Source organism: Melopsittacus undulatus, chromosome 6 (genome assembly GCF_012275295.1).
Source record: "Melopsittacus undulatus isolate bMelUnd1 chromosome 6, bMelUnd1.mat.Z, whole genome shotgun sequence".
In the NCBI taxonomy this organism is placed as follows: domain Eukaryota; kingdom Metazoa; phylum Chordata; class Aves; order Psittaciformes; family Psittaculidae; genus Melopsittacus; species Melopsittacus undulatus.
In genome coordinates this window covers 63,649,782-63,662,204 of record NC_047532.1, presented here as the reverse complement: position 1 = coordinate 63,662,204, position 12,423 = coordinate 63,649,782, and the positions used below count along the sequence as shown (strand labels likewise).

The 12,423-nt window shown below is 42.1% G+C and overlaps 2 protein-coding genes across 2 annotated transcripts in view; both read right to left on the bottom strand.

Moving 5' to 3' along the window:
- Positions 1-2,266, bottom strand: part of CDC14A (cell division cycle 14A) — a 58,888-nt gene extending 56,622 nt beyond the window's left edge. Inside the window, exons 1-2 of the mRNA XM_005141466.3 lie at positions 1,883-2,266; positions 736-826 (exon numbers count right to left, since the gene is read on the bottom strand). Coding sequence (XP_005141523.2) covers positions 736-826; positions 1,883-1,988 — 197 coding nt within the window. The 5' untranslated portion in view covers positions 1,989-2,266. The remainder of the gene's footprint in view (positions 1-735; positions 827-1,882) is intronic.
- Positions 2,267-7,213: 4,947 nt separating this feature from the next.
- EXTL2 (exostosin like glycosyltransferase 2) overlaps positions 7,214-12,423 on the bottom strand; it is a 6,579-nt gene continuing 1,369 nt past the window's right edge. The window contains exons 3-6 of the mRNA XM_031042256.1: positions 11,780-11,843; positions 10,031-10,458; positions 8,548-8,618; positions 7,214-7,946 (exon numbers count right to left, since the gene is read on the bottom strand). Coding sequence (XP_030898116.1) covers positions 7,455-7,946; positions 8,548-8,618; positions 10,031-10,458; positions 11,780-11,843 — 1,055 coding nt within the window. The 3' untranslated portion in view covers positions 7,214-7,454. The remainder of the gene's footprint in view (positions 7,947-8,547; positions 8,619-10,030; positions 10,459-11,779; positions 11,844-12,423) is intronic.

Below are 12,423 nucleotides of genomic sequence, written 5' to 3'. Positions count from 1 at the left end.
ATACACCATCACATGTGAAACACATGATCTGGGAACACAGTGTAGAGCAGCCACTATTTAACTTCAGCAATTACTTTGTTTAGTGTATTTTATGTCCTTTAATAGTGTTCAAACTATATCCAATTTTACTTTTGGCCTTCTGTGTGCTTTCATCGTCTTCTAAACACATGAAGCTTTTACTTCAGAGAAATACTTTCTCTGCTGTTCTGCAAAAGCCAACAGGAAGTAACATCTCAAAACCTTCTACAGACTTCTAAATAAAAGTTGCAGATTCCTTCAAATGCACATTTAAGTTTTGCATTCTTATGATTCTGTATAAAAGGCGAACATTTCATACTCTACACAGGAAAACACACACAAAACAAACTATTGTTTCATTCATTCATACCAAACAAGTCTTCTATTCAAGATACCATTTAGTAAGATGTAATTAGTCTTAAGAGATCTCCTCCACCTTATAAACAAATCTTACAAAGCTCAGAGATCCTTCCCCTAGGCCCAACCACAATTTAAGCCATTTAACTGGCCTTGTAGCTGGTTTTGTGTTTTTTAACATAGTAATCTTGTTAAACTAGTCTCAGCTAGTGTCTAAATATATTCAGGATAACTTCATACTCATGCTATGTGCAAGTAGCCAAGTGGGGCAAGAACATTCTATAGAACATTCAAGAGTTCCGGGAAGAATCTCAGACAATCACTTCAAATATGCAAAACACAACAGATCGCAACACTTACTTTTCATAGACGAGTTCCTCATCAGTGCAGAAGTAGTGGGTATTTACAGTACTTTTTGGTTTATTCCTCAAAGTAGCAAAGTACAGCCGATCTGAAAGACAGGCAAGGGCAGTGTTGCAGGGTAGAACAAGCAGCTCAGCACTTTTCCACGGCACCCTGCAGCCCTGTCCTGCCCCACCATGCAACAGGCACAGCTGATGCATTTCTTGTGCCCAGGCGGCCAAGAAGCCATCAGTGCGGCAGCAGGGCCAGGGCACTGACTGTGCCGCGGCACTGGGCACTGATGAGCTGCACCTTGAATCCTGTGCCCAGCTGGGGGCTGCAGGGCCAGAGAAGAGCAATGGAGCTGGTGCAGAGCCTGGAGCACAAGTGTGATGGGAACGGCTGAGGGACCTGGGTGTTCAGTCTGGAGAAGGCTCAGGGGAGACCTTACCGCTTCCTACAAGTGCCTGACAGGAGGATGGAGCCAGGAGGGGGCTGGGCTCTGCTCCCAAGGAACAAGGGATGGGACAAGAGGAAACAGCCTCAGGCTGCACCAGGGCAGGTTTGGATGGAGCTGAGGGACAATTCCTTCCCCAGAGGGTGCTCAGGCATTGGAAGAGGCTGCCCAGGGCAGGGCTGCAGTCACCGTCCCTGCAAGTGTTCACACAACGTGGAGACGAGGCTCTCACTGCCATGGGTTAGTGGTGGCCTTGGCACTGCTGGGGTAAGGGTTGGACTGGATGAGATTAAAGGCTCTTCCAACCTAGTGAACTCCATGATCTTTTTTTCTCCTGAGAAGAGTGGCGGCAGGAGTGCGAGCACCCACTCAGCCCGGCCGGACACCCCTCAGTGCAGGAGGGCTGAGATTTCTGATCTACAACACAGCCACACATAGCAACAGGTGCCGGCCCCTCTTCTCACCGGAAAAGAGAGCAGGAAGGAACCGCTCAGGCGTGCCGCGCGGCGGCCGAGGGGCCGGCAGCTCACGAAAACCGCAAGGCGAAAGGGGCCGAAGCCGAGCCGGGCACGCAGCAACAGCCCAGGGAGCAGAGAGTGAGAGGCGGGGAAAGGGGAAAAAGCCAGCGAGCCTCCTTCCCGAGGGAGGCTCCGGCGAGCGGCACCCCCGCAGGCAGGGGACACAGAGGGCTTCCCGGCCCGTTCTCACCTTTCACGAACTCCGAGGCTCCCGCAAGCACTTCAGAGGCGGCTGCCGCCGGCTCCGTCTTAAACAGGGCGCGGAGCAGCGAGGCCCGGGGAGGCTCCGAAGTCATGGCGGGTCACGGACGCGCTCTCTGGGAAGCGACCCGCTGCCCGGAGGGGCCTCCCGCTTGCCGGGAGCCACGCTGCAGAAAACGCCGCTGCCGCAGCCCGCATAGGAACGAGAGCGGAGATGAGAACTGGCTCCGGAACACGGCTTGGCGCCCGCGGAAACTCCAACTCCACCCCACCCGCGGCGCGGAAACGCCCCCCGGATAAAGAGGCAGCGGACGGTTACCAGGCGACCGGCAGCGCGCTAGCAATCGTGCTACGAGCCTTTGTTTCGCCTGGCCCGGGGCCGAGCCGCGCGAGTGACCAGCCCTCCTCCTCCTCCTCCGTCCCGCCCTCACTCCTTCGCTCCCCGCGTCTGCCCGGCCGTCCCGCCCTCCGCCTCACAGAACTTCACCGCCCAGCGCGGCTCCACCCTCAGCCCCAGCCCTACGCTCACTCGCACTTCCCGGGGAAGCACGGCTCACTGCACGAAACCCCAGCCTGAGGCAAACCCCCTGCAGAGGCAGAAGTGCAGCTCGCAGGGCCTGAGGCGGGGCTAGCACCTCCGGGAAGGGACGGGCGGGAGCACAGGGGCAGGTTCCCTCTCTGGGACACTTGTGTGCGCGGGGCCCGGCCCGGCCGGGGGTGCACACCTTTTTGGTTGATTGACAAGGTGACTCGTCAATCAAAAGCGGCCTTCCTACCTCTCCAACCAATGAGCGAGCGGTGCCTGGTGACGTGCCCTCTAGCGGTGTTCTCCTCAGCCGAGCGCTGGCGCCTCCGGGCCATAGGTAGCTTGTCTCTTCCCGGTCGCTGTGGTTTCTGTCAGCCGCTGGGCGATGAAGAGCTTCTTATAGCGCTTCAAAGATACTGGTAAAACTACACAAAACTACTTTTCCTTTATTTATTTTTCTTTTTGTCCCAAAAGTTAAAGATTCATTTTCTGGTGGCTCACTTGCAAAAGCTGAATTAGCTTGTAGTCTGAGATTAACTTTCTGCAAAACAGCAGCGTTGAAAATGTTAGAAATGCCTATTTTCTACCAGCCTCCCCTTTCGAAAGAATTGCTGAGTGCCAGGCAGGGCAGGCTGTCCATCTCATTGTTGCAACTAACCAAACAAAAACCACCCTTGAAACACCTTAAAAACCATTGTAATGCAAAGCAACATGCAGCCCTGATGCTCATGTTATTATCACCATGTTTTCCAAACACTGTAAATAAGCTCCTGTAATTACCAGTGCCTATAATTGATTCTAAGTTGTTTGTAGATGAGGCTAAATACAAGTGTGAAACACTTTCGACATCTCAATTTTCATCTAGTATCATAAGCACTGGATGCTCTTTAGAGCCCTATAAATACACTGAAGTACTATGGAAAATAATTCTCATGCAGTTGTAGTTGCTTGTTTATTTTCTGTATTTGGTCTAATAATGTGTACCTGTGTTCTCAAATGGCTCTTTTTTGCCCCTGTTTTTCATAACTCCAGAACTAATATTCCTAAGTATGACTATTTGGGCTTGGTCCTGCGAACTTAGGTAAGAAACCTTATTCTCAGAAGTAAGTACTATTCCATACAAGATGCTTACAAGACTAGGAGCACGGTCTTCTGTAACAGGAAATTAAATAAAGGTTGTTGGGGGCTATTTGCCCTTCATTGAAATCAATGTGCTTATATTTGCCCGTTCTGCTTGAGATTGCTTGCAGTTATAGCTAACCCTTAAACATTTAAATTTTATTTGTAAGCAGTTTTTTAAGGGTAACATATCCTCAGTAAGAAAAGAGGTATCAATGTATTTTCTCCAGAACCATTGTTCTTTAACAGCCTTTTTTACCCAAACGTTCACTACAGTTCAATGTAATATACATTTCTAAGTCTGTGCTTGCACTCTACTTGAGCGGAGTTTGAATGAGCATACTCAAATTGGCTTTAACAAAGCTATATTGGGCAACAGAAGCAAAGATGGAGCATTGTAACAGGCTAGCTATCCAGAATCCCTAGATACCTAGTTTGTGTTAAAGCCTATTATTTGTAAATCCCTCTAGCTAGGCTAGTAAATCTAGGAGGCAAAGGTGTCTAGAAACTAAAGCCGCACTGTCAAATGTTATTTGTATACCACTTACATACCTTCTGTAAAAATTACAAGTATCAGTTTGGTTACATACCAGTTCTCATTTGTGGCAATTAGCTGGAACCTTTGTAAGCATAAAAAGTACTAAAAATAACCTTTCTCCCCTGTAAAAATATGCACAAAATAACCTCCATGTTTTTTTTCAGTTCCAGGGTTGTATCTCATAGCTTTTAGTATGATTATCTAATGTAGCTCACCTTGCAAAATGCTAGATTTACGAATGTTTTCACCTAATATAATTTTGTTGATTTTAATCAATACCAATTACTATTTTTAACATTTGATGATACCAAATACCAAGGCTACAGTGACATCTTGTGGCGTTTTTTAAGCTGCAGATAAAGAAGTCATTTTCTTGTCCTGTTGCATCATTTTAAGACTATATCCTGAATTTTTCAACAGGATTTTTTTAAATATCTTTTAGATGCCATTTTTAAAGCCCTGTGTTCCTAAACATTAATTTCTATAGAACATTCAGAGGTGGTGATGAATCTGTTTAGACTGTAAAACACTTCCAAATGACATCTAGATAATCTCTCAGAAGAAATCATCACATATATATTGTTAAAAATATAAATCCTCAGTAATATGCTTCATTAAAGAATCCTAAGGCACTTTTGTAGCCATCAAGGTATAAAAAGTTGCCAGCCTTTAAAAATTAAACAAAACGTTTTTGGTTCCTAAGCACAATGAATTACGGCTAGAGAGGAAATCTTACCTTCAAATTTTCTTTTGCTATCTAGGTCTAACTAGCTGCTGGTTAAGGCTGTGGTTTTTGGTGGTTTTTCCCCCTCAGTTTATTTCCTCTATTAATTTAGGCCTTACCTAAATTAAGAGAATATAAGAGCCAAAAAGTACATGTTTTTTAAAAACTGAAATTTTGGTGCTGCTCATCTTAATGCAAACTGTGAACTTACTTTAGTCATCTAACACTGAAACCAATCTGGTTTACATATTTTATTTGACAATGGTACAAATTAAATTTACCAGTATAATAAAATCTTGTTCTATTAATTCTTTCACTGACACAGAACAAAAAGTAATCCCAACCTGTCGCTGAACCCAGGACACAACCCAAACCAACTCCTTCCCCCCAGCAAAGAACCCAATAGTGAGATTTGGCTGAGTTGACAGTTCATTTCACGTTTTAAAAGTAAGGTAAACAACACCTGTGAGCCTTAACAATTCTAGGTGATACTGCAAAGAACAGAGTTTACAGATCAGTGAGTAAACGAAACACAGTAAACTGCCACAAGGAAAGCTGCATTTCTGGAAAGATTGCAGACTTGCTTGATTACTACTTATCACTACAGCACAATAATTAAAATCTACTTTTCACTATTACAATAAAATTAAGCAGACTTTACACTGCCATGTTAAGATTTTGCCCTTTAAATCTTACAAAAGTACTAGGAAGATTTCACTGAACAGAAACAAAATCCTTTAACACTGATAGAAGAAGGCAAAAGAATTCTCCATTCCCCCAAAGACTTACATCCAGAATCAGCCCAGCTGTAAAGAATTTGTCACGTTTTTCAACCACTTTTTGTCAGCAAACATTACAAAACCTGAAAAAATTATACACCCATTTTGTGCAGATGCTATTTGTGTACTTGGTATTAGCTGTTAATGATTGCCCATAGGTACTTTGGAACTGCTATCAATTAAAAGCTGATGCAAATTAAACTAAATCTACTTTGGCTACCAGATTTGATTCCTTTCTGTGATTCAAGAAAATCTATTTTCTTTCCCCCATACCACAAATATAAGTCTGTAACTTCAATGGAAAAGGTCTGTCCAATCTATGTTAACACACTGGTTGCCGAACTACAGCATCCCAATCTAACAAAAGCTGTTAATAATAGCTCTGTTTCTCGCTATAGATGAGGCCAGGGAAATCAGAGACTCATAATAGTCCAGCTCTGTCAGATATCTCTGTACTTTAAAAGACTTTCTTTTTTTTTTTAACGCTTTACTCATTCATTGCACATTGTAATTCTGTTGCCATAGCCACCAAAATCAGAGAAGAAAGGAACCAAAAAGTAAGCAAATACTCATTTGGATGCCAGAGAGGGACTCTTCATCAGGGACTGTAGCAACAGGACAAGGGGTGATGGGTTCACACTGAAACATGGAAAGTTCAGGTCAGATCTAAGGCAGAAGCTCTTCCCTGTGAGGGTGCTGAGGCGCTGGCACAGGGTGCCCAGAGAAGCTGTGGCTGCCCCATCCCTGGCAGTGTTCAAGGCCAGGTTGGACAGAGGGGCTTGCAGCAACCTGTTCTAGTGTGAGGCATCCCTGCCCATGGCAGGGAGCTGGAACTGGATGAGCTTTAAGGTCTCTTCCAGCCCAAACCAGTCTAGGATTCTATGATTCTATGAAAGAGTAGCTAAAAAAACAGTAGACTTGTAATACAACAAAATGTACACTGTCATATATGTAGAACAGCCTGCTCTTATTAGCAATGGTAAATAAGACATATTTAAAGAGTGAGGATTTTCTTGTGCATGTTTTTGTAACAATGTACATGCAAAATATAAAAATAAAACTAAGACTAAATAGAGTATTAATATGCAACATCCCCTCAATTTCTTCTGTCTTCTTATAAAAGTTTCATATTTTCTGTATTCATGTTTCTTGCATTTCTAGCTGCTAGGTTTTACCTTTCAGCTGCTGGTAGTGTTTCAACCACTTCAGGCAAATTAATAATGGGGAAAAAAGCCACATCAGGGATCATTTTCCACTATCTCAGCAGTAGTAGATACTGTAAGCAACTGTTTTAGGACTATCTGAGATTAAGGTGAGATACTCTTCTCCGGCTAGCAGCTTCAGGAACATCTCAGAATACAGAATAGCTTATATATACAAACTTCATAGGGGTTTTGTACAGGAGTCTAGAAGCCTGGCCAATAATTTACTGTAGCCCTTCTACAGTTTCACTGGGAAGCAGGAGGAGAAGGGGGGAAGTCAAGGAAGTATCGCAAGATATAAATATAAAAAAATATGCCTGGACCTCATTTAACTAGATTAACATTGAAATAAAAATCTAAACATAAGCACTGCAAGTGTAGGAGTGCATTTTTCTCTGCATGTTTCTGAAGAACTGGCCTAATTAATTGTAATAGCTTTTCAGGTTTTAATGAAATGGGATGATTTTATCACAGCTAAACATTAGTATATATTCTTTAAGTTTTCTCAGAATTTAAATGGGAAAATTAGTAAGAAAGGGAAAAAAAAAGCCACATGGAAAAAGTTCAGAGGCTACAAATAAGGATGGCCAAGATGCAGTAATTAGACCTTCTCCTCGAACTCAGTACAATTCACTGAGTATTGTTTAACTTTTAACCCCTTAAAAACATTGGCTTACATTTTATTCTTGTGATTGGCATAACTAGGGAAACCAAACTGAGAAATCATAATATTAGAATATTTTAAAGGCATGCCATCATAAATATTAACCAGTTTATTTACACAGTAAGATCTCTGTAACAAATGCTCTGCTCGGTGCCACATTCCAGAATAGCCACTGTTAGTGTCCTTTTCTAAATTCCTTATGTCAACAGGCTTCACAAACACTCCTGAAGGTTTCCCAGTATGCTTGGCTATCATAAAATTCATGGCAATATCATCACAATTTTGAGTTTCATCAATTAAAGCATAAACTGCTTCTGGCTGTCTTTGAAAGTCTTCTAAATATCCACTATGAAAAAAAGCTGCGCCGATAAGAACCATAGAATACTGATCTCCGTTTCCAAATCCAGGGCTCTGCAACTCGAAGCTGCCGTAACTGTATACACCTGAAGGGGTAGAAATGTGCTTCCTAGGGACAAATCCCACTATCTGCTCTGGAAATTGCTGAAAGAAAAAAGAAATTTAAACAATTAAAGTGAACACACAGTGAAATGTGTGTTAAGAATTGTAATAAGTGAGATTTATGCTTTAAAAAAAAAGAGAAGAGCACAAGATTATTCCCAGGAAAGAATGAAATTGTTGGCATATGGTCCCTTGATCTGCATAAATGTTGCAATTAAACACAGTTTCACAGAACTGACACAATATGCCTCATTCAACGCTATGTAGTGCCAAGAAACATCTATACACAATTTGCAGCTGTGTAATTGGCACTCAGAATAACTTTATAGACAATTTCTCTTGGAGATGAAAAAAACCCACAAGTTTTGTTTTGCTGCCTCCTATCAATTTAAATAAATTCAGCAGTCACCAACTTCAGTGTTCTTGTACAAGAAGAGTTACAAATTTGAAAGACAGATCACAGGTATAGCTAGTATTGAAGAATATTTTTGCAATTGCTACTGTTCAATGCTTCAATCCTAAAATCTAGCTATATAGCTAGAAAACTGGTAGTAAAGCATGAAGATATAATATTACTCTTACTTAAAACCATTCATCTCAATTGCAACTCTCAAATTCTGCATGTCAAGGTGTAAAACATTACCTGCCAAACAGAGAAGGCAAAAGTAAGGTCATGAGCACTGACTAGTGTATCATCATCCATCATTAAAACAGCTGAAAAGGGGAGAAAGAAAACCACATTTAACTTCTCAAAAGATTAAACAACTTAAGATCCTGCTAATCTTGCATAAAAATGCAACTAAAAGAGTTAGATACCATTCTTCAGAGTATGAGATTTATAAGGGATTCTTAGCATAGAATTTTACCCATCCCCTCACTACTTGCAAGTTCTAACAAAGCAAACTTAATGAAATGCACAGGCAATATTCAATAGCATGAACTACATAAAGAAGAATCTTTGCCTTAAATTTTGGGCAAAAGACTATCAGGAAGTGGAAAATGAAAGATACTCTTAGATCAGAACTTCAGGTACATTAAAGCTTTTTAAGTTTACAGTCAGTGTAAACCCTATTACAGTAAATAAAACGCTTTGGATGTTGAATTTTCTAGTGTCTTCCTAGAAGTCATGGCTTTTGATTTGCAAGTCATATTAGGAAGGGGGCAGTAAGCAGAATTGCCTTTACTAATCATAGAATCATATGATCCCAGACTGGTTTGGGATGGAAACAAACTTAAGATCATTGAGTTCCAACCCCCTGCCATGGGCAGGAACACCTTCCACTAGAGCAAGTTGCCCAAGGCTCTGTCCAACCTAGCCTTGAACACTACCAGGGATGGAGCATTTACCACCTCTCTGGGCACCTTGTGCCAGCATCTCAGCACCCTCACAGGGAAGAGCTTCTGCCTTAGATCTAACCTGAACTTCCCCTGTTTCAGTTGGAACCCATCACTCCTTGCCCTGTTGCTACAGTCCCTGATGAGGAGTCCCTCTCCAGCATCCCTGTAGCCCCCTTCAGATACTGGAAGGCTGCTATGAACATATGGGATTTTTTTTCCACTTGAAACAAACAGATTTATTGTTGTGCTTCTCCTGCAAAGAGCTTATGAAGAATATTTAGGTGAATAGCCAAAAGACTGGGGAAAATACTCTTAAAAAGGTTCCATAATTTGAGGTAGAAAGCCAGACAGCTAGGGATGTAAATTTCTCTTCAGAAGAGCACATGCATGAGAACTCAGTCGTAAATAAATGGATTACATTATGTCATTACCAGATGACTTAAATCCAGATTAATCCAGAGACTCAACAAATACAGGCACTATGAATGTTAGTTTACTCTATAAAGAGGGGCTGAACTAGCTGTGTTTGCCTGACAAAGGAAACAGAGAACACCTTGCAAAAAGCCTGTGAAGGCATTTGACATCCCTCTTTTTTCCTTACTCTTGACTGAAAGCCTGCTGGTAGTGGTGGTGTGCATCTGATGTCATAACATAGCTTTCTTCCATATTAAGTGGACCAACAGATCCATGGGCTTATTACACAGTAAAACTCAAACCATCTCCCTTTCACCAATTAGGTTTTAAATGTGCAAATGGTATTAATAATAGCGATATGAACTGCTGATTACCTTTCGTTTCCAGCTCTGGGAAATTCTGGAGTCTGTTCCTCATGCGATTTACAGTTTGAACTTTAAAGACAACAGGGACAGGATGAGGTCCCAAGGAATTCCACATTTCCTCTGGTATCTTCTCACCAATGTTGTTCCACACAACAATTATTTTATGTAGGTGGGGGATGGCTTGATAATGATTTAAAAGCTTTAGCAGTAAGTCTGTTCTATTATATGTCTGCATAATAAGAGTAAATGCATCCACGGCAGACTGACTCTGGGTTTTTGGTTCCCTTCTCAAATTGGGCATTTTGTCATCTTTGATACTGGGAAGCAAAGCTGTCAAAGCACCTGCCACAAGAAGTAAAACAATGATCACCACCGAAGTGAAGCGCAGTAGGCGGATTTCCTTAACTCTTCCTGGGAGCTTACAGAAGTGGAAATACCTTTAAAACAAGTAACAGGAAAGGAAAAGTCATTAATCCCACTTATCTCCCTTACTTGGGCAAAACTCCCACAGTATTAAATAGACTTTTGTTTAAGTAAATAAATAAGGAGGATTTTAGGATTTTTGATCTTTAAGGTCCCTTCCAACATAGCCATTCAATGACTCAGCCAATTATGTTCAACTATCAAGACGCGTACTTCTGGTACTCAGTTTCTACATTTATTTGCTTTTCACCTTTTCTGGTTAACATCACATTTCATTATTTTGTGCAAATGAATCTAGAGTAATTATTTAGATTGCTCATTGTCTCTTATTTTCTCAGTACTGCATTTTTGATTGAATATTTATTTACATACATCAGCTGAAATTAGAAAGCAAAATAGTAGAGAAAGTCAGAATTGCAGGAGCTCTGCCTTAGCTGAGAAACAGAGGGCAGAGAAAGTGTGTCCTCAAGAGCTCTGGCAGAGAGAAATAAGTATAATGGTCTTTCTTTCTCCACCATCCAAGGAAGGAACAATCTTTATCACTCATTTACTGGACACTTTGTCAATAGTTTTTATATATGCTCCACATATATTGTGGAAAATACGATTCTGATCATGCTGAGGCTGTAACACAGGTGGAGCAAAAGAAACATGCCAAATGGAATAATGGAGGAATACAACATCAGTAACAGCTGCTCTGCTAAATCTAAACTCAGTGGAAACTGAAAATGCCAGATGCCAGGAACTAAGTATCAGCTAAGTGGCAGAGGAGCTGCAGCATGAGGCAGGAGTTTCTGCATCCTCCTGATTTTGCCACAGCTTCTCTGGGCACCCTGTGACAGCAGTGCCTCAGCACCCTCACAGGGAAAAACTTCTGCTTAATATCTAATACAAATCTCCCTTCTTTCAGCTAAAAGCCATTCCCCCTTGTCATGTTGCTACATGCCTTTGTAAAAAGCCCCTCTGGAAGCTAGCACTAGGAGCTGCTCTAAGGTCTCCCATTAGGGAGCCTTCTCTTCTCCAGGCTGAACCAGCCCAGCTCTCTCAGCTTGGCTTCAGCCCTCACAGCATCTCTGTAGCCTCCTCTGGATTTGCTCTAGCAGCTCCATGTCCTTTTTATGTTGGGTGCCCCAGAGCTGAATTTCTAGGCTTTTACCAGGGAATTCTGATCAAATTAAGTGATCCAGGACATCAATTATAGTTCATGAGAAAGTATCCATGTTTAGCATAGAAATATTGATAATTTGTTTTCCAAAGTGCACATACCATGCTTGAAATGCAAATGATTTTAGTCTAAATGTAAATAATTTTAGTCTAAAAAACCTTTGAACTTACCTCATTATTGCCAAGTGGTCTCCCCACCTTGTTTTTGCAGGAGAGTTGTTTGTGATCTTTGAATCTGTTGGAATTTAAAAGGACTCTGTAACTGAAGAGCAACAGTTACATACATGCTACCCAGCATTCTTTCACAAGCACACATTCCTCAGTTCAATAATTGTCTCTGCCTCTCCATGAACACTCCAGAAAGAAGTTATTACACCAGCTGGTTAGAAAGAAAAGCACAGCCCACTTATCTGCTTGTAAAATTGCTGCTCTGTGCCAACGCAATGTCGGTGTGCCCCATCCTTAGGGTCAACTACAGAGATACAAGTAGGATTCCAGAACCTCACAGTCTGTACGTATTTAGCTACCAGTCAGGTGAGCAGTCCCAATAAAATTATTTTCTGCCTTATCCGCTTCATGCTGTCACAGGATCACAGAATCAACCAGATTGGAAAAGACCTTTAAGTGCATCCAGTCCAACTGTTGCCCAGCCCTGCCAAGGCCACCACTAACCCATAGCACTGAGGGCCTCATCTACACGGTGTGTGAACACTTGCAGGGATGGTGACTTCAGAACTGCCCTAGGCAGCCTCCTTCCACTGGGCTTACCAGTCCTGTTACAAGTTTAAGACATGGCATTTTTTCTTCCCACCTGT